This window comes from Dromiciops gliroides, chromosome 3 (assembly GCF_019393635.1).
Source record: "Dromiciops gliroides isolate mDroGli1 chromosome 3, mDroGli1.pri, whole genome shotgun sequence".
NCBI classification, from domain to species: Eukaryota; Metazoa; Chordata; class Mammalia; order Microbiotheria; family Microbiotheriidae; genus Dromiciops; species Dromiciops gliroides.
The window spans coordinates 613,569,959-613,595,279 of NC_057863.1; the positions used below are offsets into that span (position 1 = coordinate 613,569,959).

Sequence of the window (25,321 nt, forward strand, 5' to 3'; positions counted from 1 at the left end):
AGCTTCCTCCGGACTTTCGCCGCCACCAGCAGCAGCAGCAGGAGCAGCAGCACCTCGGCGGCCGAGGCAGCAGGAGAGGGGCCGCCAGCGGCTCCCCCCCCCCCTCCCCGGGGCTCCCATCCCCCCTCCTCCTCCACCTCCTCCCTGCCCTGCCCTGCCCGGCTTGAAGGGGATCCCCCTTCTTTCGGTCGGCTCAGTTACCCCCTGCTGCGCCCCAGGATCCCGGGCCCCCTCCCCCTGGCCGCCCCCCTCCGGAGCCCGAGAAGCGGCGTGGCGGAGACAAGGATGTGACTGCACCCGGCGGCGGCGGCGGTCGGAGCGAAGCTGCGGGCGCCCGGGGCTCCCTCTCTCCTCGCTCGCCCTCTCTTCTCCCGGTTCCCCGGCTCCCCCTCGGCGGCCCCCGGCCGTCCCGCTGCCCCGACCCCGCGCCCCCCGGCCCGCCGCCTCGGGGCTCTCCTCCCCTGCCCCGGACCGCCCCTCTCCGGCCGTCCCCCTGCTCCAGCGCTGACCCTGTCCGCCGGCGGGGAAGGAGGAGGAGGAGGCGGCGCCGCCGAACCACCGGGCGAGAACATGTCGGAAGTGCTGCCGTTTAACGAGGAAAAGCTGGGGCACTATGGAGACGGGGGGGACGTGGGCCAGATCTTCACGTGCCGCCTGCAGGATACTAACAACTTCTTCGGGGCGGCTCAGAACAAGAGACCGCCCAAACTGGGCCAGATCGGCAGGAGCAAGAGAGGTGAGTGAGACCCGGGAGCGCCCAGGCCCCCTCCCCCTCCCCGGCCATCCCCCCGGCGCGTGCCGCAAGCGGATGAGTGGGGGGCGACCCTCACGGCCCCCCACCCCAAGGGCGCAGTCCCATTCCTTGTGGGCCCGCGGTCAGTCAGTTGAGCTTCACCCTTCTCCATCCTTTGGGCTCTGATCCCGGGGGCACTACCAGGCTAGGAGTAGGGCAAGGGATGCAGCACCTCCCGCCCCGCAAGTCGGGGCCGAGGGCACCCATCGATTAAGGGGAGAGACAGCCCCCCGTCCCCCCCAGGTGCTCCCAGAAGCTAGGGGAGAAGGGAGAGACGCAGGCTTCCGAGGGTCTTGGTCTCGCTGGGGCACCCCAAGGTTGGGGGGTGGGGGGGAAAGAGATGCAGACCTCCGGGGGTACCCACAAGCGGCAGGGAGGGGCACCCTGCAGGGGCCAGAGAAAGGGAGGCTGAGGTGCTTTGGTAGGATCTCTGGACCCTTCAGGGAGGGGAGTCTCCCAAGTGGGGGGAGGGCGGGCGCACTGCGGGGTCCGGCTGGGACCGGCAGCTGGAGGGCTGGTGCTCCCTCCGCTTTTCCTTTTCTTCCTCCCCCCTCACGCCCCAGCCTGTTTGAACCAGCATGGTCTCGGGCCTCTGCCCCACTCAGTCGATCCCAGGCTAGGAGCCACCGCTTTCAACTGGAGCGGGGGCCTTCCCGGGGCCCCCATCGAGATCAGCCTGGTCACCGCCCCCGCCAAACTTTTTTTTTTTTTTGCGCAGTATAGCCTCGAGTCCTTTCTCTCCCTGGACGCTAAGGGACTTGGGGCCTCCCCATGGGGTAGTGCGGGGGAGGGGGCCTTCGAAGGGACAGAGTCCCCTCCACACCACCGCAGTGGCAGTGCAGAGCCAGCGTCTGCCTGCTGCTGTCTTTCTTAGGGGGCTTGGGGAGAGGTGGTAGGATGGGGTAGGGGAGATCAGGGAGACCTGAACCCTCTTCGGGGTCTATCCCCTCTTCCTGGACATGCACACAAAAAAAGTAAAAAAGCCCCCTTCTCTTTCTCCTCTTCCTCACCCGTGACTGGGAGAAATGAGTTCCCGGTGAGGGGTGAGAAAGGCAAGATACAGAAGAGGGATTTCCCCTCCCCTTCCCCACCCCATGGGAAATCCAGCCCTGCCCCCCTTTCTCCTTCCCCATCCGCTCTGAACCTAGCCCAGGTCAATGCCCAGGGCCGGGTTGCCATCTTCATCCCTCCCCCTTCCCCGCCCCCAGCCCCACAGGGACCCTTGGCCGTGTTATCCAGAGCTGACAGCAGAGAGGCTGCTGTTTGCCTAGCTAGTCTCCCTGTGCCTCACCACTCCCCCACCCCACCCTCCAGAGCCAGCAGAGCCCTTTTTCCAAATAAATAAGCCTTAGTGTGGAGGTGGGTGGGTGTTCTGTGGGGTAGGAGTCAGCCTTCTGGGCCACAATCTCTTAACCGCCCCCCCCCCCCCCAGCCCTTGGGTTGTCTGTAGTCAATCACTCCTAACCTGGCCTCCCCTCCACCCCAAAGTAGCTCTGACAAGGGCAAAGGCTTGTGGGCAGAAGAGGAAAACTAAGGGATAGCTGGAGATAAGGGAGCCCAGTGCCCCAGTGGGTATCTGTTAGAGCAGAAGAAGCCCCCTCCCCTCGACCTCCTTCCTTTTCCTCCTCCCCCCTCCCCTCTCCTGTAGAAAAAAAAAAGTCTGCTTATACTCTTCACTCTCTTTTCTGCCTTACAGTTGTTATTGAAGATGATAGGATTGATGACGTGCTGAAAAATATGACAGACAAGGCACCTCCTGGTGTTTAAAGCCCCCAAAGACACTGAGTTAAGGGAGAAAATGATGATAATAAACACAGCAACTTCACACAGTTTATTGGCAAAAAAAAAAAAGCACTTGAAAAAAATCTTCTTTACTCTAGCCTGCAGTCCACAATGCCGACACACCACCAACCTGTATCTTGTGTCAGGCCTGGGGACGGAAGAGGTGTGAGCATAGCAAAGACAGAAAGGCTGTAGGGTCTTCTGCAGAAACAAAAACAAAAGCAAAAAGCAAAAAAAAAAAATCTGTTCAATAAATTAATTGATATACACTCTCATAAGGAAATTGACATCAGCTGCAGCTGTTTGTCTAAATTAATATGCGTTTCCTTTTATATACAGTGAATATTGCGCAATTCTAGACCTGGATTTCCAGCCACTTTAAATAATGCAGCAGCAGCAGCAACAACCGCCTGCCCAGCAAAATGCCTCTGGGTTCCTGGTGGGAGGGGGGGGGCTGGCATCCCCTTTGCTGATCTGGCTGCCCTGAAAGTCAGCCCTTTGTTTACATTATTCCCATCTGGCAAAAAGGATTCTGTGCACTTAGATGTGAAATGCTGTCCGTTTCATTTTTACAAAAATATTCCTTTCTTTGGATGTGTGTAAAACAAAAAGAAAACAAACAAAAAAAACCCAGAATGACTTATATATAGATCTATAGATAGTTATTCTATTTCGTTTTCCCGCCACCTCGGAAGGTCTTCCTTGGTGGGATGTGCGTGCGCTCCACAGAACAAAACCAACCCACTTTCCCTAAGGAATGCCATCTAGAAAGAGTTTTCTTCTGTTTTCAATGTGTTCTCTGGACTGCTTGCGAGCAATCCAGCCTCGAGTTCACATGGACGGATTTTATATGTGGGGGGAGGAGGTGTGGGGGGGGGAGAAAGCCTTCTTCTCTCTGTTGTATGAGTCCTCACCCCTATTCTTTCCTCCTCCTGGTGTTGTGGCGATTCATCCTCTTCCATGAATGGATTGTACAAAAATGTGATCACGAGAGTGCCAAATATCTGGAAATGCCAAAAGGCAGTTTGGTGTGGTTCCCCTTTTCTGTGCTCCCTGAGCCCGTGTAAAGCAGTGCTTCGTCGGAGTCTCTCTTTTCTGGGTTATTTATCGGGCTTTCTCTTAAGGCAGAACCGCTGCTCTCCTTTTTGCATGATGTTTGCAGAGATGCCTCTTGCGCAGGGGCTGGGGGTGGGGGTGGGGTGGGGGGGTCTTTTCACCATTTTGTTTTCTTTCTTCTTTTGGGTTTGCAACTTTGGATGACAGACCTCAAAGAGGTTTCTTTCGCCTTCCCTACAGCCCGTCCTTTTCTTCCCCTTCCCTTTCCCCCCCATCCTTTTTCTTAATTCAATATTGTGTATATGGTGCACTGTTAGCCACCACACAGGGCTATTTCTGCAATGTACAATAAAGGGACTGTTCCTGTGTCTAACCTCTTTTTGTGTCTTGTTTCTGTGGTCCATTGGGTGGGGAGGACAGAGGAGGGGTGGGGGAGAGAGAGGAAGAGAGAGAGAGAGAGAGAGAGAGAGAGAGAGAGAGGGAGGGAGGGAGAGAGGGAAAGAGAGAGTGGAAAAACCAGTTAGGTGGTCACTCTTGGGAGATTACAGATGGGGAATGAGGCAGGCTGGCTTCTGCAGGGCTTCTCTTGCCAGGGCTGGGGTTGGGAGCCCCAGTGAATGCCTGTTCATTGTTGGACTGCTTTGGGGAATCTCCCCCACTCTTTGTAATGTCTGCCATCAGTTGTTGGACTAGGCTAGCATTCCCTTTTTTTGGGGTAGGGCCAAGGAAATCCATGTGTACTGTGTCTCCCCAGCCCCCACCCAGATCCAGAGAAAAGGCGGCCTGTTTCTCCTCCAAGGCGTGGCTGCTTAGCCATTGTCTCCCTCCAACACCTTCCAAGAGCCAGGTCCCCGAGGTGCCAGTCTGGCAGAACAATTTCAGGGGAAGTGTGAGAATTTGCTTAGGAGATGAAAAATGCCAGTGGCACGGAGAGTCAGTGGGAGTCTCTCTGATCCTCACCCCAGAGCCTCTATTCTGAGCCCGAGAACAGGAATGGCAATTCATGCAAAAGTCTATCTCCACAAGGCCTAGTGAGCTGCACCACACAAGTATTAGTTTCCTCCATTTGCCAGTTGCAGGATGATTTTGATTTGACCAGGGGTACATAGCCAGGGATTGTCTAAGCAGGGACTTGCTCCCCTTTCCTCTGATTTGTGCCTCATCGCTCCTTCAAGGGATAGGGTTGAAAAGCATTAGCCTCCTGGTGGGGAAGATGTGTGGGGTGGGACAAAGGATGCTGGGATTTTTTTTTTTCTAGAGGGGGAAAGATTTTGGCCACCATTCACTCCGAGGGGCTTTTTCCCCTGGGTTCTTTCACTCGCTTTGCCAACTGTGAGCTTAACGTGTTTGTTGTAAAACTGTCAGGCTGGGGAGTCACAACACACTGCTCACGGTGACAGCAGGAGCAGTGTGACTCAGACATCAGGTAAGACAGGGCCTGGGAGGAGGGGAGGGAAAAGGGGAAACCTGCTACCTGGCAGGGGTCTGGGCCAGTCATTGAGGGCTGTCCTAGAGGCTGCTCAAACAAATGCAGTGGGGATCCAGAGCACTGGATTCAAGTTGGAAGATCTGAGAATGGGTCTGAGTTTGGTTCAAACTGTAGTGGCGTGGGCAAATTGTTTTCCCTCAATGTTGCCATCTGCAATATAGGGATAACAATGCTAGTATTAGTAGCTGGACTTTTGTAAGGAAAGCCCTTTACGAACCTTGAAACGCTACATGTGAGCTGCTGTTGCTGTCATTGGTGTTAATAATAACAATATGAAATATAATCATATGATTCTATTACTAACACAGGCAGTATAGACAGATCGCTTGGTGAAATCTGCTATCTTCTCAAATGATATCTTCTTTCTCTTTACCATTCCCTGCCTCTTTTTTTCCTCTCCTTTTTTTTTCTTTTTTTTCCCTCTCTCCTTCTTCTTAAGCAGACATCTACTGGGTGGTTGGGGTGGGTGGGTCAAGGCCATGTGCAAAGAATCCTCTGTAGGAGAGAGGGAAAGGGAGGGTATGTCTGTCTACTCCAGGTCATGGCCTCTGCTGATTCCCAGCTGGCTTTCTCTCCCAGACCTGAATTCTCTTTTGTCAAAAGTTCTTGCAGACAAAGATTTGGTATCGGTGGGTCAGTATGTTTAAAGCCCAGCTTTGCCATTTACAACCTGTGTGACCTGGGGCGCCTTGGTGACTCTATTTCCTTCTCTGTGCAATAAGAGGTTTGGAAGGAACCTTACAGCTCTGACATTTTATCATCTAGGGTCCCTCCAGCTCTCATCCTCCATGTCTCTTCTAGCTCTAAGGTTAGATGTCCAAATGTCTCTTTCTGAATCCTAAGATCTTATTCCATTTCTGTCTATGCATTTCCACATTTGCTTGTTTATTTCACAGCTTCTTGTTACTGGGGTCCTTTTCCTCTTTGAATGGATTGTAGAGGTCATCAAGTCCAATCCTCTCATGTTCACTGGTGAGGAAAGCCAGGTCTAGGAAGATTCTGGCCCAAGGTCACACAGGTACTAAGTAGAATCCCTGGTCCCTGGTAAGAACTTAATAAGGACTTATTGAATTGGATCATCAGAGGCAGGATTCAAAACCAGCTCCTCTATTCCAGATCCAATCATGTTTGAGTTAGGGGTCAGAAGGGAGGTGGTCCCTGGTTGCTGTTTAGGAACAAAGAACTGTTGTCCTGGGCCTTGGGGTTCATCTTAGTGAATTCTGTATTTAACTCATATTTACCACGGCTGCCCTGGTCCCCTACAGTAGGTTGGGAAGATGTACTTGGCTCTCTGGGCTTCAGCAGTTTCCCAGGCTTCCATTTAGAATCAAAGAAGATGAGCCTTTAAATGCAACTTAGTATCACATAAACATTTGTGTGCTTCAGCAAGGGCCCAGAGGATTGGCTGATATTAAGTAAGGCTGGTATTAAGGTACCTTTGAAAGATTTGTTTAAGTGATAATAAATATGGAAAGGGCTAGTGAAATGGAGGGGGTGTATGAGGGGGAGGGGATGTGGTCCAGGGAGGGGGTTGGGAGGAGCTGATCTACATTCTTGGTTTATTGATTGGTGAATCAAGGGCCACATTATTCAAACTTAGCTAATTGAAAGCCTGTAATAAATGTAAACCTTTATGGATTCTGCTTCCTGTGGCCTGGCCAGGCTGACAGTCTGTGGGAATAAAAAATGCCTCCAGGGGGAATTGGCAAATTAAGTTTTAAAATGTAAGAGACTTGTAAATTACTGGCAACCGGGAGACCACAGATGAAGGAGGAAAAAGGAAGGGCTGGGGGCGGGGTTGGGTGTGTGTGTGAGGGGGATGGGGAGAGGAATGGATGGCATCCTTAGGGTTGGGGGAACTCTCTTCATATCTCCCAGCACCTCTGGCTAGCTCTCAGAAGAGTTTTGGGAAGGGAAATCACTGGTTTTTTTCCTAATGCATTATAAGCTATATCACTTACTGGCTGAAGAACTATGGAAAAGAAAGAAGAGCCCAGCCAGGGCTGAGAGGTGGAAGACATGGATTCAGGTCTTGACTCTGAAAGAAATTAGCTGTATGGGTCAGTCATTTCTTCATTGATAAAATAAGGGGGTCAGACAAGTTGATTCCTCAAGGCCCTTCTACGGCTTAATATTCCAGGAAGCCAGTGTTCTGTGTGTCAAGGCTCTGTCCAGCTTTCATGTTTATGTCCTGTTCTAGTTCTGACATTCTCTGTTCTAAGTGCCTTCACAGCTCTGATATTCAGTATTCTAAGAACTCCCCACCCCCAACTCTACCATTCTTTGTTTTCACTGCCCTCCCAGCTCTGACATTCTGTGTTCTAAGGGTCCTCCCAGCTCTGACATCCTGTGTTCTAAGGGCCCTCCCAGCTCTGACATTCTGCATTCTAGGCTTTTTTTGTTTTAAAGGCCCTCCCAATTTTGACATTGTGTATTCTAAGGGCACTCCCAGCTCCGGCATTCTCTGTTTTAAAGTCCTTTCCTCTGAAATTCTGTTTTAGCTCTGACATTCTTTTATTCTATCAGCCAAAGTATTGAATGCTGGGTCATTTTCCTACATGGATCTGAGAGATCTGGCCAGGGTCAGAGATAATTCCCATTGTGGGTTCTGGGCTATGCCAGTTAGACTACTAAAGCCTCCCTCAGGAAGGTTTTCGTTGGGGTTCTAACAACACGGAACACTGGAAAATGAAAGACTTGGTCCATGGAGGACCACAGATCCCTTATGGAAGCAAGAGATATTAATGGAGACCTATTAGAAAGTCTCCAAGCCCAGGCTTCCAGATGGGAAAGGATACCCTCTTGAGAATCATTGAAGACTGATATTTTTTTCCCTAGAAAGGACAGGAAGTTGGAAAAGATGATAGTTCTCTGTTAGGGCCACCTTCAGGGCTCTTTGGCAATAGTGGAATTGGCTTAGGTTTAAAAGAGGGTGGCGGTGAGCATGTGAGATACAAATGAAATCCTACTAATACTTATTAAACGTCCTACTATGTGCAAGGCCCTATGCTAGGCTCCAGGGAGACAAAAAGAGATCTGACACAGATCCTGCCCTGCTTGAGGTTATGTTGTAATATGGATTAAACTCACTATTCAGCCTCAGACACTGGATTTGAATTCAGGTCCTCCTGAATCCAGGGTTGGTGCTTTATCCATTTCACCACTTAGTTGCCCTGTTGACCCCTACTTTCTACTCACACAGAAAGCATCTCAGTTTAAATCTTCATCTCATGGATTATTTCAATAAGTTCCCAACTGAACTCTCCCTTCTCTGATTCATTCCAGCTGCCAAATTATTATTTCAAAGACACAAGTCTTACTGTATCACTTCCATGCTCAAAAACCTTCCGTGGCTCCCTATTGCTTCAAGGATAAAGTACTTAGCCTAGCTTTGGAAGGTGCCCCACCATGTGGCTCCCACCCAGAGTTCTACCACTTACTATCTAATTCTATAATCTCTGGCAAGTCCACTGACCTCCCTGGGCTTCAGTTTCCTGTCTATAAAATTATGGGATTAAACTAGATGCTCCCCAGCTCTAAATCTATGTACCTGTGTTTCTGTTTTTCCAGGCTTTCTCCCCGCCCCCATTCTACTTTCCTTTATACACTCTCCATCTCAGCCAAATGTGGCCTGCTGGCTTTCCCCAAAACTTGACATTCTATCTTCATTATTAGGATGGTGCTTAATAAATGTTGTTGTATCAGCCAAATTTGAACAGTCATAAACTTCAGAGAAAGGAGAATGTCTGTGGTAGCTCCTCCCTGTCTCTGCATCACACAGGATAGAAAATGCTTTTAAAAAGAGGGGTGGGGGAAGGAGACAGAGAGAGAAAAGAGGAAAAGCTGGAAGAGAGGCAGATAGAAAGAAGAGGGGGGCACAGACAGAGACAGAGAGAGAGAAAAGAGGAGGGAGACAGAGACAAGAACGGAAGAAAGTCAGAGAGACACAGAGAGACAGAGACAAAGAGAAAGAGAGAAGAGGAAAAGAGAGAAAAGGGGAGAAAGAGAAAGGGGAGAGATAGGCAGGAGAGGAAAGGAGAGAGACAGACAGAGACAGAGGAGAGAGAGGAGAGGAGAGGAAAGGAGAAAGAGATACAGAGAGAAAAGAGAAGCAGAGAAGAGAGAAGACAGAATAGGAGAGATAGGAAAGGAAAGGAGAACTAGAGAGAGAAAGAAAAAGAGAAGAGAGAGTCAGAAAGAGAGACAGAGACGAGGAGAGACAGAGACAGAAAGAGACAGGAGAGGAAAGGAAAGAGAGAGAGAGAGAGAGAGAGAGAGAGAGAGAGAGAGAGAGAGAGAGAGAGAGAGAGAGGAGAGAACTTCATAAAAACAATTTCCTGTCAAAGAGAGCTGTCACCCTGACTTAGAAACTGTGCAGAATTTTCTCTCTTAAATCTCCAAGCAGCTGCTCTGTTTTTATAAAACCTGCCTGTTGTAGGGAAAGTGTTGGGATGGGGGGTGGGGGGGTGGGGGGGTGGGGGGGGTGGGAGCAGGGGTGGGGGTGGGGCTTGAGGAGGGAAAGATGCCATGATTCCTGGAGTGGAGAGAATAACTCAAACCACATGCAAATCCAAGTCAATGGTAGTTCCGGGGTGGCTCAGGACAGAGTACAGCTGGTGATGCAGTGCTCTGAGGGAGAAGGCTTTGTGGGAAGATGGCCCAGCATCATGGGATTTGATGACTTTCCAATCCAGGGAGGCCACATAGGGGCCGGGGTGGTGGCATCATGTGAATATTCCCCTAGTGTCTTATGTCAGGATGAGATGCTGGCTGGCAGGGAGGGACTTGGTGTGTGTATTCCTTTTCAGCTCTAAACCCCCAAAGATGATCTAGACACTGGAATGAGCAAGAACTTTTGATCGCTGAAGGGCTGATTTGAAAAGTAGAACTCATGGAAAGGGAAAGAGATGCAAGAAAAACAGGTAGAGGGGACAGCTTGGGAAACTGGACAGTCCAACAGGGACAGGAAGTTGGGGTCAGAAGTTGGGTGGGAGGGGTGCCATGTGGGAGTGACAGGAAGTTGTCAAGGAGATGGGATGCCAAATGACAGGAAGTTATCATTACAAGGAGGCATCACCAACAGGAAGTTGTGTGTGTGTGTGTGTGTGTGTGTGTGTGTGTGTGTGTGTGTGTGAGAGAGAGAGAGTTGTCATTCATTTATCTATTCATTCATTCGCTTAATCATTCATTCCCTCATTCAGCAAACATTGAAATACCGAGTGCCTGTTTTGTGCAAGGCATGGAAATGGGGCAGGCAGAAGAACAGGATGGGTAAACAGGAGGATGCAAAGATTAGAACTGGTGGCCTGGGGAATCCCAGAAGGTCCCCTTCACTGCACAGTGGCAGTGGTGGGCTTTGTGTCCACGGGGAAGGGAATGGGGAGAGACACTGTGGAGCAGTGAAAAGAACAGTGGACTCAGAGTCCAGAAAACTGAGATCTCGTCCCAGCTTGTGGTGTGAACTTGGCCACAGCAATTGAACACTTTGGATTAAATGGTCTCTAATATGCCTTCCAGCTCTGACATTCGATGTTCTAACCATTTCTAAAGTCCTAAGTCTAATGTTCTATGTTCTACAGGACATGTTGCTTAGCTATAATAATAGCTAGCATTTACATAGTATCTGCTGTGTGCTAGGTGATTTACAAATATTTCATTTGATCTTCATAACAACCTGAGGAGGTAGGTGCTTTTATTACTCCCCATTTCATAGATGAGGAAACAGGGCAGGCAGAGGTTAAGTGACATGCTCAGGGTCACACAGCTAGTGTCTGAGGCTGCATTGAAATTCAGGTCCTGACTCCAGGACCAGCACTGTGCCACTTAGCTGCCTATGTTGTATGTTAGCTCTAATAGTCTATGCTCTAATGACTCTTCTATCTTTGACATTTTGTGTTCTAAGGGCCTTCCCAGTTCTGACAGTCTGTGTTCCAAAGTCCCTCCCAGCTCTGACATTCAGTGTTCTAAGGCCCCTCCCAGCTTTCACATTCTGTGTTCTAAGGGCCTTCCCATCTCTGACATTTTGTGCCCTAAGGGCTCTTCCAGCTTTGACATTCTATGTTCTATGCAGCCTCTCTCCCTACCATTCTGTATTCTATGGCCCTTCTAACTTTGACATTTTAAGTTTTAGGGCCTTTTCCAGATTTATTCTTCCAAGTTGTTAGGTTTCTTTGAGCTCTGACATTCTTTGCTTGGATGTATGTGTGTGTGTGTGTGTGTGTGTGTGTATGAGCCAGAAGTAATCCCTGGTATCCCTGCTGTTGCCATGGGAACTACTTCAGGGGTGTGGCCTCAGCAGCCAGGATGGTTTGAAGGGGAGCCCCTTCAGCTCTCCCTGGGGCCTGGCCATCCTCTGACACTCAGTTTTCTGGGCAGACCAGAGGCAGACAATAATTTTTCCCCTCTCAGAAGGTGGGACAAGCTTTCATCTCTGGGCCTGAACTCAATCCCCTACTAGTCAATGTTATCTCCAGTTCATCGATGTAAATTATTTACTCCTTCTCTGGCTGCTTTCCCAGAGTGTCTCTTCCTTCCTTTCCCTACCCTCACCCCAACTCCTACCATTTTCAAATGGAAGGGGCTTCCTGGGCTGCCCCAGAAGGGTTATTGTGGAGAGGACTAAACTAATTTTACAGATAGGGAAACTGAAGGGAAAGTGGTTTGCTTAAAGTGACCCAACCAGGTGCTAACAGGGTTAGGACTAAGCTTTAGATCTAGGAGGAGCCCTAGAGATCATCGGTCAAGCTCCCATCATTTTACAAATGAGGAAACCAAGGCAATGACTTTTAATTTTTATTTATTTATTTATTTTTAAAACAGGGCAATAAGAGTTAAGTGATTTGCCCAGGGTCACACAGCTAGTGTCTAAGTGTCTAAGGCTGGATTTGAACTCAGGTGAAGTCAATGACTTAAAACAAGGAATGACTTAGCCAAGGATAAATAGGCGATATGTAGCAGAGGCTGTTTTGTAACCCAGGCCTCCTAAATCCAAATTCTGTGATCATTTCCAATGTACCCATTGCCTCTTCACATTAGGTTTTTGCTGATCTAAGGGACAGCTCCCCAGTCCCCAAGTCCTTCCTTATTTCACACTCTGAGGCAATTTCCCAGGGTGCACCTGGGGAATGCCTGTATGGGGGCTGCCTCTGTAAAATACTGGCTACTCCAAATTCTACTGACTACCCCTTACAGAATTCTAGGTACATTAATTATAAAGCATACGATTTAGAACTGGAGGGAACCTTATATATCATTAAGTCCAATTCTGTCCCCTCTGGCCTGACCTTCTTACAGATGAAGAAATGGAGACCTGGGCAGGGAAGTGATTTCTTTGAGCATCTGGATTTGTATCCATCCATATCCTCTGCTGCGAAGTCCAAGGAGAGCTCTACTATACTATACCATCTTAGGGCAGGCACAGTGGATAGAGCACTTAGCTAGTAAGTATCTGAGGCTGGATTTGAGCTCAGGTCTTCCTAATTCTATGTGACCCTGGGCAAGTCACTTCACCCTGTTTGCCTCAGTTTCCTCATCCACAAAATGAGCTGGAGAAGAAAATGGCAAGCTATTCCAGTGTCTCTGCCAAGAAAACCCAAATGGGGTCATGAAGGGTCTGAAATGACTGAACATCAATAATGATTTATCATTTTAAGCAACAGTTTGAGTACTTCCAATAATGGAGAGCTCATTTCCTTAGAAGGCAGTTCATTTCATTGTTTGACAGCTCTTGTGCTCATAGAATGTTTTTTATTTTTTATTTTTATTTTTTTGATGAGGCAATTGGGGTTAAGTGACTTGCCCAGAGTCACACAGCTAGTAATTGTTAAGTGTCTGAGGCCGGATTTGAACTCAGGTCCTCCTGAATTCAGGGCCAGTGCTCTATCCACTGTGCCACCTAGCTGCCCGAATGTTTTTTTTTTTTTAAATATGCAGTGGATTCTAAATCCGCTGCTCTTTCTTGTCCCTGCCCTCTTGATGTTATAGTCACAGGTAACCTCTGATTCCTTTCTGGCTCTAAATCCCTGATTCTGTGGTCCTTATTTTGTCAACCAGTCAGTCAATAAATATTTATAAAGCACCTAGTGTGTGTCAGGCACTGTGCTAACTGCTGAGGATACAAAGAAAGGCAGAAGCCAGCCCCTGCCCCCAGGAGCTCACACCATTCTTCATATTGTTATTCATTTGACCTGGTGTTCAGATCCTCTGCCACCCTGGTCACAGTCCTTTGGGCATGTCTAGAGGGGACCAACTCTAGAATGGGCACATTCTAGAGAATATTAGAGCCAGAAGTTATTTTACATAATCTGATTATTTCTTATAGATGAGAAAACAACTCCAGAGAGATGGAGCCTCTCTCTCAAGGTTACCAAGGGAATTAATTAGTGCTAGAGCAGGGACTAGAACCTGGATTTTCCTGGGTCCAGGGGTCAGCTTGGTTTCTTATTCTGGTGTCTAGAAGTCAGTTCTGGCCTGGGGCCTCATCACATGGCTCCCACACCTGCTCTTCCTATTCTCCTTAGCATGGATGTGCTAGATGCTACAGGGTCTAGAGCACTGGACTTGGAGCTAGAAAGAGCTGAGTTCAAATCTTTTTTTTTTTTTTTTAGTGAGGCAATTGGGGTTAAGTGACTTGCCCAGGGTCACACAGCTAGTAAGTGTTAAGTGTCTGAGGCCGGATTTGAACTCAGGTACTCCTGACTCCAGGGCCGGTGCTCTATCCACTGTGCCACCTAGCTGCCCCAAGTTTTAAGTTTTAAGCCTTTTTTTTTTTTTTTTTTGCAGGGCAATGAGGGTTAAGTGACTTGCCCAGGGTCACACAGCTAGTAAGTGTCAAGTGTCTGAGGCCGGATTTGAACTCAGGTACTCCTGAATCCAGGGCCCATGCTTTATCCACTACACCACTTAGCTGCCCTGAGTTCAAATCTTACCTCCAAAACTTGCTAACTGTATGACATTGGGTCCTTAACATCTTGGTGCCTCAGTTTTATCATTTGTAAAATGGGAACAAAAATATCATTTAACCTCACAGGACTGTTGTAAGGATGGAAAGATATTGATTATTAATCAAATTGACCAAATCAATATGTATGAAGTGCTATATAAATGCTACTATAATAATTGAATTAGAGCAACCCCTGAGGTACTACCTTAAAACTTCAAGGAGCTGTAATTTTGCTCTATACTATAAAATCATCCATGATCTAAATTAATGGGAGGCTGTGGGCAATAGAGTATTCCCTTAGCCTGAGGCTGAGTCTCTGAAATAAATTTGGCTGATCCTTGGACAAGAGATACACCGGGTCCATGTGTGAACGCTTTCCAGCTGGGGAAAGCTTGTTGATCATTGGTTTTGAGAGGGGGGGGGAGGGAGGGAGAGGGAGAGAGGGAGAGTGGGAGAGAGGGAGAAAGAGAGAGGGAGAGGGAGAGGGTGAGGGAGAGAGAGAGAGAGAGAGAGAGAGAGAGAGAGAGAGAGAGAGAGAGAGAGAGAGAGAGAGAGAGAGAGAGAGAGAGAGAGAGGGCCGGGTCTCTTTCCTTCCTGTCTCAGTGAAGCAATGGAGGACGTGAAGGAGAACATCACTGGCATTTTCTGTAGTGGTTTTTTAAGATCTGCAAAGGGCTTGGCTCTCAACGGTCTTGAAAGGCAGGTGATAGTGACAATATGGTTTTCTTTGAAGCATAGAGATGCTAGACAATTTTCTTGGAGTCACACAGCTAGTGAAGGGTCAGAGGCAGGATCTGCACCAATGGCTCTTGGTTCCAAAGCTCATGTGCTTTCTATGATGCCAGCAGAGACAGGAGAGTTGGGGTATTGTGTGGGGAAGGGCACTGGCCAGAGAGATAGGAAAGCTGGAGTGGAATCTTGGCTCTTCCACTTTGAATAAGTATCTCTCTCTCAGTTTCCCTATCTGAAAATGAGAGGGTTGGTCTAGATTAGAGGTCGTTAACCTGGGGTCTGAGGATCCCGAAGAGGTCCATGCATCATTGGATTTCATGGAGAAATGAAAATTACATCTCTATTTTCACTGCCTGTCCACTTCCTTGGTAGCCCTATTGAATTTTATTTAATACATTAAAAAAATTATTCTGAGAAGGGGTCCATAGGCTTCATCAGACTGTCAAAGGGCTCCATGACACAAGAATGCTTAAGAATGTCCTAGATATTCTCTATCTTTTTTTTTTTTGGTGAGACAATTGGGGTTAAGTGACTTGCCCAGGGTCACACAGCTAGTAAATGTCAAATGTCTGAGGCTGAATTTGAACTCAGGTCCTCCTGACTCCAGGGTGGGTGCTCTATCCACTGCACCACCTAGCTGCCCCTCTGTCTATTTTCTAAGGGCCCTCCCAGCTCTGCCATCCTGTGTTCCAAGAGCTCTTACAATGACAACATTCTCTGATTGGAGATGTGCAGAGAGGCAATAGGATCATAGAGCTACACATAGAAGAGACCTCAGAAACCAACTAATGCAGCTCTTCCTTTTATAGTGGAGGAAACTGAGGCCAAGGAAGGTTAAGATCACATAGGTAGCAAGCATCAGATGTAGGATTTGAACCATTGGACTCTAGAACAGGGGAGCTTAACCTTGTGTCTATGAACCTGCTTTAAAAATATGTGATGACTATTTCAGTAGAATTGGTTTTCTTTGTAATTCTTATTTCATTTTCTGCATTTAAAAACCTCATGGTGGGGGTCATCTATTTAGGCTTTCCTAGATTGCCATGAATGTCTAGGACACAAAACCAGTTTTGTTTTTTTTTTAAACTAGATTCGCTTTCTTTCTGTTGTTCCTCGTGGGATTTTGGCAACTGATAGTTAAAAAACAAATGAAGCAAAACAAAGCCCAAAGCCCTCCTCCTAGGGTGGGCAGGTAAACCTTCCTCAGCCTGGCTGCCTGGAAATATCTCCTCCACCTCCCCTCAAGCTGCTATTTCTTTCCTCAGGGAAGTATCTGATGTTCATTATTCAGATGTTCCCTGGATTGGGGGCCATGGACACGCAGTATGTTTTTTTTTTTTTTTTTAAAGCATCCTCGTACAAGCCTGAGGGCAAATTCCTCTGAACAATTGATGGGCAATTTAATCGAGGCTTTATTCTGGGGCCTATGTTAGGCACCGGGGAGGCAAAGACTTGTGAGATAGCCCTTGCCCTCAAAGAGCTTACATTCTGCTGGGAGAATACAATAGCAGCTGGTTGGGAGTTCAGAAGCCATTTAGTCTGATCTTTTCATTTTACAGATGAGGAAACTGAGGCACAGGGAGAGTGAGCACCTTGCTTAAGGGCTCACATGGGATCAGAGATCAAATGTAGGTCTTCTGACTTTTTCCCCTGCTCTATGCAGCTTTCTTCTTGAAGAGATGAAAAAACCAGAGACCCATCATAGTGAAATGTCCCGCAAAGACAGGATGGATTCTTTAAGGGTCTTCTCCATATTTCCCTTAGGACTTGCCAGACAGGAAGCTGTCTCTTCAGTACTCAGGACTCATTCCCAAGGCTACAGAATTAGATCTTATCTTCCTCCTTTGGCCTTCCTGAGCTGGGAGCAACAGCAGGAGAAAACCGCCTGTTTGTCAGAAGCCAATGTGGAGCCATTTTGGAAACGATCTGCCTTCTGGTGTCCAATAAAACCCCAAAGAATGTTTACTCATTGGGTTCACCAGTTCCCTGGGACCATAGGTTCTTATTATTCCCCTTGTGAATGTGAAAAGATAAACCCAAGGTTTAGTAACAGAAGCCACGGGTTCAAATCCTGGCACCATTGTTGTAGTTGAGTCGTTTCAGTCCTGACTCTTCATGACTGCATTTGGGATTTTCTTTGCAGAGATACTGGAGTGGTTGGCCATTCCCTTCTCCAGCTCATTTTACAGATGAGGAAACTGAGGCAAGCAGGGCGAAGTGACTTGTCCAGGGTCACACAGCTAGTAAATGTCTGAGGCCTGATTTGAACTCAGGAAGATGAGCCTTGCTGATTCCAAGCCCAGTGCTCCAGCTAGCTGCCCTGGCTCACCATGAACTTAGGTGATTGTGGTTGTCACTTCATCTCCTGGGGCCTCAGTTTCTTCATCTGTAAAATGACAGATTAATATCTGGAATCTCTTCCACACAGAATTGCTGTGAGGATCATGAGACAGTAGATATAAAAGTACTTTGCAATCCATGAAGCAGTTATATGAATGGCTTGGCACTGCACAGAAGACGCCTGTCTGTGGCCATGGAATTCACCCCAAAGCCTACCTGCCTTCACATCCATGCCCAGCCTGCTTCTGTCCTGGCCTTGGGCCCCTTTTCTACAGAGAGAGAGAGAGAGAGAGAGAGAGAGAGAAATGGAGACAATGACAGAGACAGAGACAGGGACAAAGAAAGAGACAGAGACAAAGAAAGAGACACAGAGACACAGAGACAGAGACTGAGTCAGAAATCGAGACAGAGAAAGAGTCAGAGACAGAGAGAGACAGAATGAAACAGGGACAGAGAGAGAGAGACAGAGACAGAGTCAGAGATAGAGACAGAGAAAGAGACAGAGATAGAGACAGAGAGAGACAGAGACAGAGACAAAGGCAGAGACAGAGACAGAGAGCTGGACTTGGAATCAGGGAGACCTGGGTTGAAATCCTGCCATGACCACTTACTAAATGTCTGACCCTGAGGCAAGCCCTTAATGTCTCTCAGCCTCAGTCTCCTTTTTTGGTAATATAAGGATAATAACAGCACCTGCCTCAAGATTGTTGTGAGGATCCAGTGAAATAATGTTGGTGAAGTGCTTTGTGTTACTCTACTAGATAAGTATCAGCAGTTGTTAGTAATCCTTGGAACCAGTGGGGCAGGTCAGAGCATCAGGACCTATTCTGCAAGGTCAGTTACAATGTACCTACTTGTGGTTAGGTATTCTTGGAGCAGGGTTGGCTGCTTCTTCAAAGACTACAGGACCATAGGATGTTAGTGTTGTGAAGGCCTTTAGGACCCAAGATGTCAGAGCTCGGAGGGCCCTCAGAATCCAGGATATCAGAGCTGGGAGGGGCCTTAGGACCCAGAATAACAGAGGTTGGGGATACTTTAGATTTTCAGAGGTGAAAGAAACCTTAAATTACAGGAAATCAGCTATGTGGGCCTTGGAAATAATGATATAGTATAATATAATATAATAATGCTCTTATTTTACAGAAGAGGAAACTGAGGCTCAGAGAAACACACACAGAAAGAGAGAGAGAGAGAGAGTAGCTCAAGATCACAGCTAGTAAGTAGCAGTTTAGATTTGAACCTGGTTCCTCTGACTCCAAATGCCACTAATAAATTATTATTATCAGGAAGGGAAAAGAAAAAGAACCACATTTGCTTGTGCTCTGAAAACTCCATTCAGACAGGAAGATCACGCTTACTCTGACTTCCACAATGATTTGAAGTTTGCTAAGTGCTTTCCTCCCCACAGTCCTGTGAGTCAGGTGGTAGGTTATTATCTTCATTAGTGAGACTTAAGGAAGGGAAGGGACTTGCACAAGGTCCCACAGTGTCAGAGCTGGGGTCTGAACCTAGGATTCCAGTCGCCAAACCTGTGCTTTCCCCACAGGGTAGGCTTTGCTTGCATAATCTAGAAGGTCCTTTTCAATCCAGCATCCTATGATACTGTGACTGAGGCCCTAAGACACTGGCTACTTAAGGTGGTATCCTTCTGGAGCTGCTGGATAGTGTTTATTTCTTTGGAAAGTATCCCCCGCTCTGGATGGAGAGGTTGAGAGAGACTCTCATGTTGGTGGGGTGAGTTGTCTGAGGTTTTTCTCTTGGAAGTCCCCAGTCTGGGTATTTCCTTTTAGTATGGGAGGTTGGATGCTTATGGTGCTAGTTATTTAAACTGCTCAGACAATTGTTTTGATAGGCATTCTATGAAATTATTAAACAAACTGATGAGGTAAGGACAGTAAGGAAAAATCTGTTTGGGAAAAGATTACCTGGAAGCTGTTGATCCAGGCTAAAGGATAATATTTACCTGTGTCTATTCACCAGGGGTGTTCCAATTGGTAATGAACTGAGTCAGGTGAGGTAGTTCCCTGTTTAGGAAGTGAAGTCATCTGTTAGTTCAGTAAATTAAGACTGTGGTTGGGCAAGCTTTGTCAGCACCCAGCTTGACTTTCATTAGTGGAAGGGTGGGTTATCACCACAGTGTATATCCTTTTCCCCGATAGTGAGAAGGGTTTGACACAGTTTTCCTAGAATTCTAGAATCACATAGTTGGGGTGGGGGCAATGGAGAAGGTGGGGGATGCTCTTAGCACATAGAATGTCAGAGCTGGGAGGCATCAAAGAACATAAACTGTAAGAGCTAGAAGAGGGAAAGAACAGAGAATATAGCTTATGTGAATGTTAGAGCTGGGAGAGAACCTGGAATACAGACTGTCAGAACCAGGAGGTCTCTTAGATTATAGAATGTCAGCACTGGGAGGGCCCTTGGAATATGGAATGGATGAGCTTGGGGGGAACTTGGGAACATGGAATTTCAGAGCTGAGAGGGCCCTTAGAACCCAGGATGTCAGAGCTGGGAGGGCCATTAGAACACTGAATGCCAGAGCTGGGAGGGTCTTTAGAACACAGGATATCAGAGCTGGGAGGGCCCTTAGAACAGAGTGTTAAAGCTCAAATGGACATTAGAACATAGAGTTAGAGCTGGAATAATAATCACAGAATCTGAGAACTCAAAGTAGCCATCTAGTACAACTCATACTTGAAAGGAATTCCCACTGCGACTTCCCTAAGAAGTGAACATCTTGTCTCCATTTGAAGATATCCCTGGAGGAGGAGGAGCCTGCCACCTCCCAAAGCAGCCCATAATGCTTTTGGACAGCTCTCATTGTTAGGAGGGCAGCTAGGTGGCTCAGTGGATAGACCGTTGGGGTCTGGAGTCAAGAAGACCTGAGTTCAAGTCCAGCCTCAGACATTTACTAGCTGTGTGACCCTGGACAAGTCACTTCACCCTGCTTGCCTCAGTTTACTCATTTGTAAAATGAGCAGGAGAAGGAAATGGAAAACCACTCCAGTATCTCTGCCAAGAAAACCCCAAATGGGGTCATGAAGACTGAGACACAACTTAACAATTTTTTTTCCTGCTGCAACTTTCCCCCATTGTTCCTGGTACTGCCCACCATCACCAAAGAGAACAATGCCAATTCCTCTTCTCCATAATAAATCCTTGAACATTGCCCTTCTGCATCGCTTAGTTTTCTCTTCTCCAAGTTAAATGTCCCCAGTTCCTTCCATCCTTATATGGCATAAACTTGAGGTCTTTTGTTGTTCTGGCCATGAATTCTCCCCAGCATATAAACATCTTTTTTTAACTACGGTGTCCCAAACTGAACACAATACTCCAGATCTTGGAGGGCACAGGACCTTCTGATTCTTGAATGCTCTGTCTCTCTTAATGCAACTCAAGGTCACATTAACTTTTTGGGATACCCTATCACATTGCTGACTCATATTGAGCTTGTGGTCCATTAAAACCCCCAGATCTGTTTCAGAACAACTGCCCTGTAGTTGTGCCTCCCCCACCTTATGCTTGTGAAATTGATTTTGTCATAGCTCAGTGTAAAACTTTACATTTATCCCTGTTGCATTTCACCTTCTTAGATTTGGCCTAATGCTCTAGCCTTTTGAGTTCTTGACTCTGTCATCTACTGCATTAGCTATACCTCCCAGCTTTGGCGCATTTGTAGAATTGATAAGTATGCCATCTATCCCCTTTTTCCCATTTTTTCAGTCTTGTCTGACTCTTTGTGAGCCTGTGGACCACACTGTCCATGGGGTTTTCTTAGCAAAGATACTGTAATAGTTTGCCATTTCCTTTTCCAGTGGATTAAGGCAAACAGTTTAAGTGACTTGTCCAACATCACAACAGCTAGTGTCTGAGACCTGATTTGAACTCAGGTTTTCCTGATTCCAGGCCCAGTGCTTTATCTACTGAGCCACCAGCTGCCCTTTTTTCCAAGTCGTTGATAAAAATGTCAAACACCACAGAGCCAACATAGACCCTTGGGGCTCTCCAAAGGAGAGCTTCTGTCTTGTAAATATTGAACCATTAATGGTTACTCTTTGAGTCTTACTATCCAACTAGTTATGAATCCATCTAATTGTATTATGATGTAATCTTCCCTCTCCATCTGTTCCATAATAGGATAAGCTACTTTATCAAAAAATTGTGCTAAAATCCAGGTAAACTCTAGCCACAAGATTCCAGGTCATTTTATCCATTCAGGGCATCAAGAGATTCTCTAACTACTTCCTTACTTATCTTGGGTATCAATTCCCTGTTAGTCCTTTTTGATCTGTTATTTCTAGTAACAGATTTTGTGACTGTAAGTTCGTTCTCTTTCGAAGAGAAAACAGAAGGGAAATAAGGATTAAGGAGCTCTATCTCACCTCCATTACAAGTTATTATCATCATATCCACTCTAAACACGGCTTCTCTCCCTTCCTTCCTTGACCCTCCTTTTTCTTCCAACATATCTTTAAAATAATCCTTTTTGGTTGTTCTTAGCTTCCCTTTCCAGGCTGTACTAATTCTGAGCTTTAGGATCCCCGACACTTTTTCTATAGGACTCTCCTATACATATTCATCATCTATTACCTGGCTCTGCCTCTACTTTTGACACATATTTTAAAAATCTAAGTTGATTTATGAGCTCCCTGTACATCCATACTGACCAGTCTTTTCAGACAAATCCTGCTTTTTTTTCTTCCTCAATGGAACTGTTTTCCTTTGTATTTTTATAGTTTTATTCTTGAGCAGCTCCCATCCTTCCTAAGGCTGGCCTCTCCTTGAGTATTTTATTTCATGGGCTTCTAACTATCTTTTCTCTGTACTTTTGGAAATCTCTTTTCTCAAAATCTTGAATGCATGTTGATTATTATGCTTCACTACTGCATCCTTCCCTGGATTTTTTTTTTTGGTGAGGCAATTGGGGTTAAGTGACTTGCCCAGGGTCACACAGCTAGTAAGTGTCAAGTGTCTGGGACCAGATTTGAACTCAGGTCCTTCCGAATCCAGAGCCGGTGCTCTATCCACTGCACTACCTAGCTGCCCCCTTCCCTGGATTTTGTCTCCTGTGAATTTGTGGGTGGCCTAGCTCCTCTTCTTCTTTCTCTGTGGCTTCTCTCTATAGTGTATACTATGAGGGATAGTCATGGGGTATCTTCTTCCTCCATCCTTTTTAGCTTAAGCCCTTTTGATTAGATTTGCAAGATGCCTAACAAATACATTTTTTTTTTTTGGTGAGGCAATTGGGGTTAAGTGACTTGCTCAGGGTCACACAGCTAGTAAGTGTTAAGTGTCTGAGGTCGGATTTGAACTCAGGTCTTCCTGACTCCAGGGCTGGTGCTCTATCCACTGCGCCACCTAGCTGCCCCTAACAAATACATTCTTAACAACCTTTGTTAGATGGCTCTCTCTTTCTCTCTCTCTCTCTCTCTCTCTCTCCAGGTCTCTATCAACCTTGTATAGTAACCAATAAAACAAATTCCATTCTTACTTATCACCTCTTTAGCCAGCTGTAGACTTCCTAAATTAAATTTTCGGTTCTACAACCATTGCCTTCAATGAGAAAAAGGGAGGAAAGTACATCCTCTGCTCTTAGAGTCTTCAGTTTCTTGCCTAAGACTTCATAATAATTGGACATGCTTTTAAGGCTCCTTCTGGAAATATCATTTGAGTCTATGGGAGTCACCAGAAAGGAGTAGTTGTCATCATTTTTTATAAGGCTTTGAATATTCTCTCTCATATCTGGGAGGCAGGCATGCCCCCACTCTGGTCTCTGGGTATTATCTGCTCAACCAAAGGATGCATCACTGTCTTTGAGTGGGAAATCACTAACTACTATTCCATTTATTTTCCTCTGCCCCTCTGTAATTGGATAGGCGATCTTTTCCTTTCCTTTCCTTTCTCCTCTTGCATTTTCTATAATCCAAATGAAGGTCAAGTATCCTTTCACTCACCCCAGAAGCTGCCTTTCCTCTGAACCAAAACCTTGCTTCCATTTCCTTTAGAAGCCCTTCAATCTCCCTAACAATCTCCCTAACAACCTAGAATGTAGAGAGGTGGTTTTGTTTTTGTTTTTGTTTTTGATAGTCCTTCACCAGTACTTCTAAGAGGGAAATCAGATTACACTTGGAACACAGATAATAGGCTCTTGACTGTGGTGGCAAACAAAAGATAATACTTGATGCAAGTGACCCATAAAGATGATGATTTTCAGGCTTGTTTCTTGAAACCATGAACGACTGTTTAGACCTTAACCCTAAGCACCTGGTTAAAACTTTTTTAAAAAGCAATTATAATTTTCTTAAGTGAAAACTGATTTTATGAGCAGTTTGCCACACCCACCAATCCACTCTCTCACTTTACCTGACCCTCTATTTGTCCCATTTGGTAACTATTTTTTCCTTTTACTGCTTGAACCTTTTATATTCTCCCTTTTTTGTCCTTGGTCTTGCTTTCCTGTACCTGAACTGGTCCTCCAAATTTTATTCAATTTCTCCCCAGTTTTAGTTAGGTGGCTCACTGGCTAAAGCACTGGCCCTGGATTCAGGAGGACCTGAGTTCAAATTCGGCTGTAGACACTTGACACTAGCTGTGTGACCCTGGGTGTGTTACTTAACCCTCATTTCCCTGTAAAAAAAAACCAAAACAACAACAACAACAACAAAGAAGTGAAAGGGACCTCAGAATATAGAATGATGGAACACCGAATGAAATTTAATGTGTTTGTTGAATTGCCTTAATTTGGATTGAACTGAACTTTAAACTTGGCAGTGACGTCAGAACGCAGCATGTCAGAGTTGGGAGGGACGCCAGAAGCCATCCAGCCTAATACCTTAATTTTACAGATGAAGGATCTAAGGGACAGAGAGGAGAGGTATTTTTTCCAGAAGGTATGACCGACTTCTGTTTCTCCCAGAGAGAGTTGGCCCATCAACAGTTCTCTTCCCCTGCCATCCTGAAGCTATGTTATCTCCCCTCTCCTTGGTATAGTTGGAAGCTGGATTCTATACCCCATTCCCCAATCCTCCTCCCCAACTGATCCACCACCAACATTCCCAAGAAACAAGAGTCAGAACCTTGGCACATCTGCTTGAAAGGTTCGGAAAGGTCACAGCATCACAGTAAAAAGGGATCCCAATTCCAGGCCCAGTGCAGGTGGGAGGGGTTAAATTAGACGGTCTCTAATGTCCCTCCCAGCTCTGACATTCCATGTTCTAAGGGCCCTCCCAGCTCTGACATTCCATGTTCTAAAGTCCCTCCCAGCTCTGACATCTTGTGTTCTAAGGACCCTCCCAGCTCTAACATCCTGTGTTCTAAGGGCCCTCCCAGCTCTGATATCCTGTGTTCTAAGGGCCCTCCCAGCTCTGACATTCCATGTTCTAAAGTCCTTCCCAGCTTATTATATTAAAACATATTCCAGGTTTAAGGTCTCTTCTAGTTGTATGACTTTATGTTCCAAGGCCTTTTCCAGAGCTAACACATATGTTCTAAGGTTCCTTTTGGCAATCTGTTCTAAGGTCTCTTTCAGCTCTGACTTTGTATGTTCTAAAATCCCTTCTAGCTTGACATTCCCTGTTCTAAGGGACCTCCCAGCTCTGACATCCTGGGTTCTGAGGGTCCTCCCAGCTCTGACATCCTGGGTTTAAAGGTCTTCCCAGCTCTGATATTCTGTGTTCTAAGGGCCCTCCCAGCTCTGACATCCTGTGTTCTAAGGCCCTCCCAGCCCTGAAATGATCTGTTCTAAGGGCCCTCCCAGCTCTGACATCCTGTGTTCTAAGGGCCCTCCCAGCTCTGACATCCTGTGTTCTAAGGGCCCTCCCAGCTCTGACATCCTGTGTTCTAAGGGCCTTCCCAGCTCTGACATCCTGTGTTCTAAGGGTCCTCCCAGTTCTGACATCCTGGGTTCTGTAGGGGCCAAATTTTAATTGGGGAGTGTTAGTTAGGCAGCTTGCCACAATATTGGGGCAAGGAAGGAGATCAACAGCCTCTTTCAAAAACAGAACAGGGTTTATTAACAAAAAGGAACTTGGGGGCAGCTAGGTGGCACTTACTAGCTGTGTGACCCTGGGCAAGTCACTTAACCCCCATTGCCCCACAAAAAAACCAAAACGAAACAAAAAAAACGAACTTAAAAACACAAGTAAGATTAGTAGAATTAAGGGAAAGGAAAAAAAAAGGAGTAGGGGAA

General features: G+C 46.7%; 1 protein-coding gene across 1 annotated transcript; it reads left to right on the top strand.

Moving 5' to 3' along the window:
- Positions 1-560: 560 nt before the first annotated feature.
- CAMK2N1 (calcium/calmodulin dependent protein kinase II inhibitor 1) lies at positions 561-4,004 on the top strand. Its single transcript, XM_043994724.1, has 2 exons — positions 561-736; positions 2,490-4,004. Exons 1-2 carry the CDS (start codon positions 571-573, stop codon positions 2,558-2,560), a joined length of 237 nt encoding a protein of 78 aa, XP_043850659.1. The 5' UTR covers positions 561-570; the 3' UTR covers positions 2,561-4,004.
- The last annotated feature ends 21,317 nt before the right edge of the window (positions 4,005-25,321 follow it).

What these genes read in the sequence shown, in the direction of transcription:
- CAMK2N1 (XM_043994724.1), top strand. Translation starts at nt 571, where the DNA reads ATGTCGGAAGTGCTGCCGTTTAACGAGGAAAAGCTGGGGCACTATGGA. An exon ending in GATCGGCAGGAGCAAGAGAG is followed by an intron (nt 737 to 2,489) that starts GTGAGTGAGACC and finishes TCTGCCTTACAG; the next exon opens with TTGTTATTGAAGATGATAGG.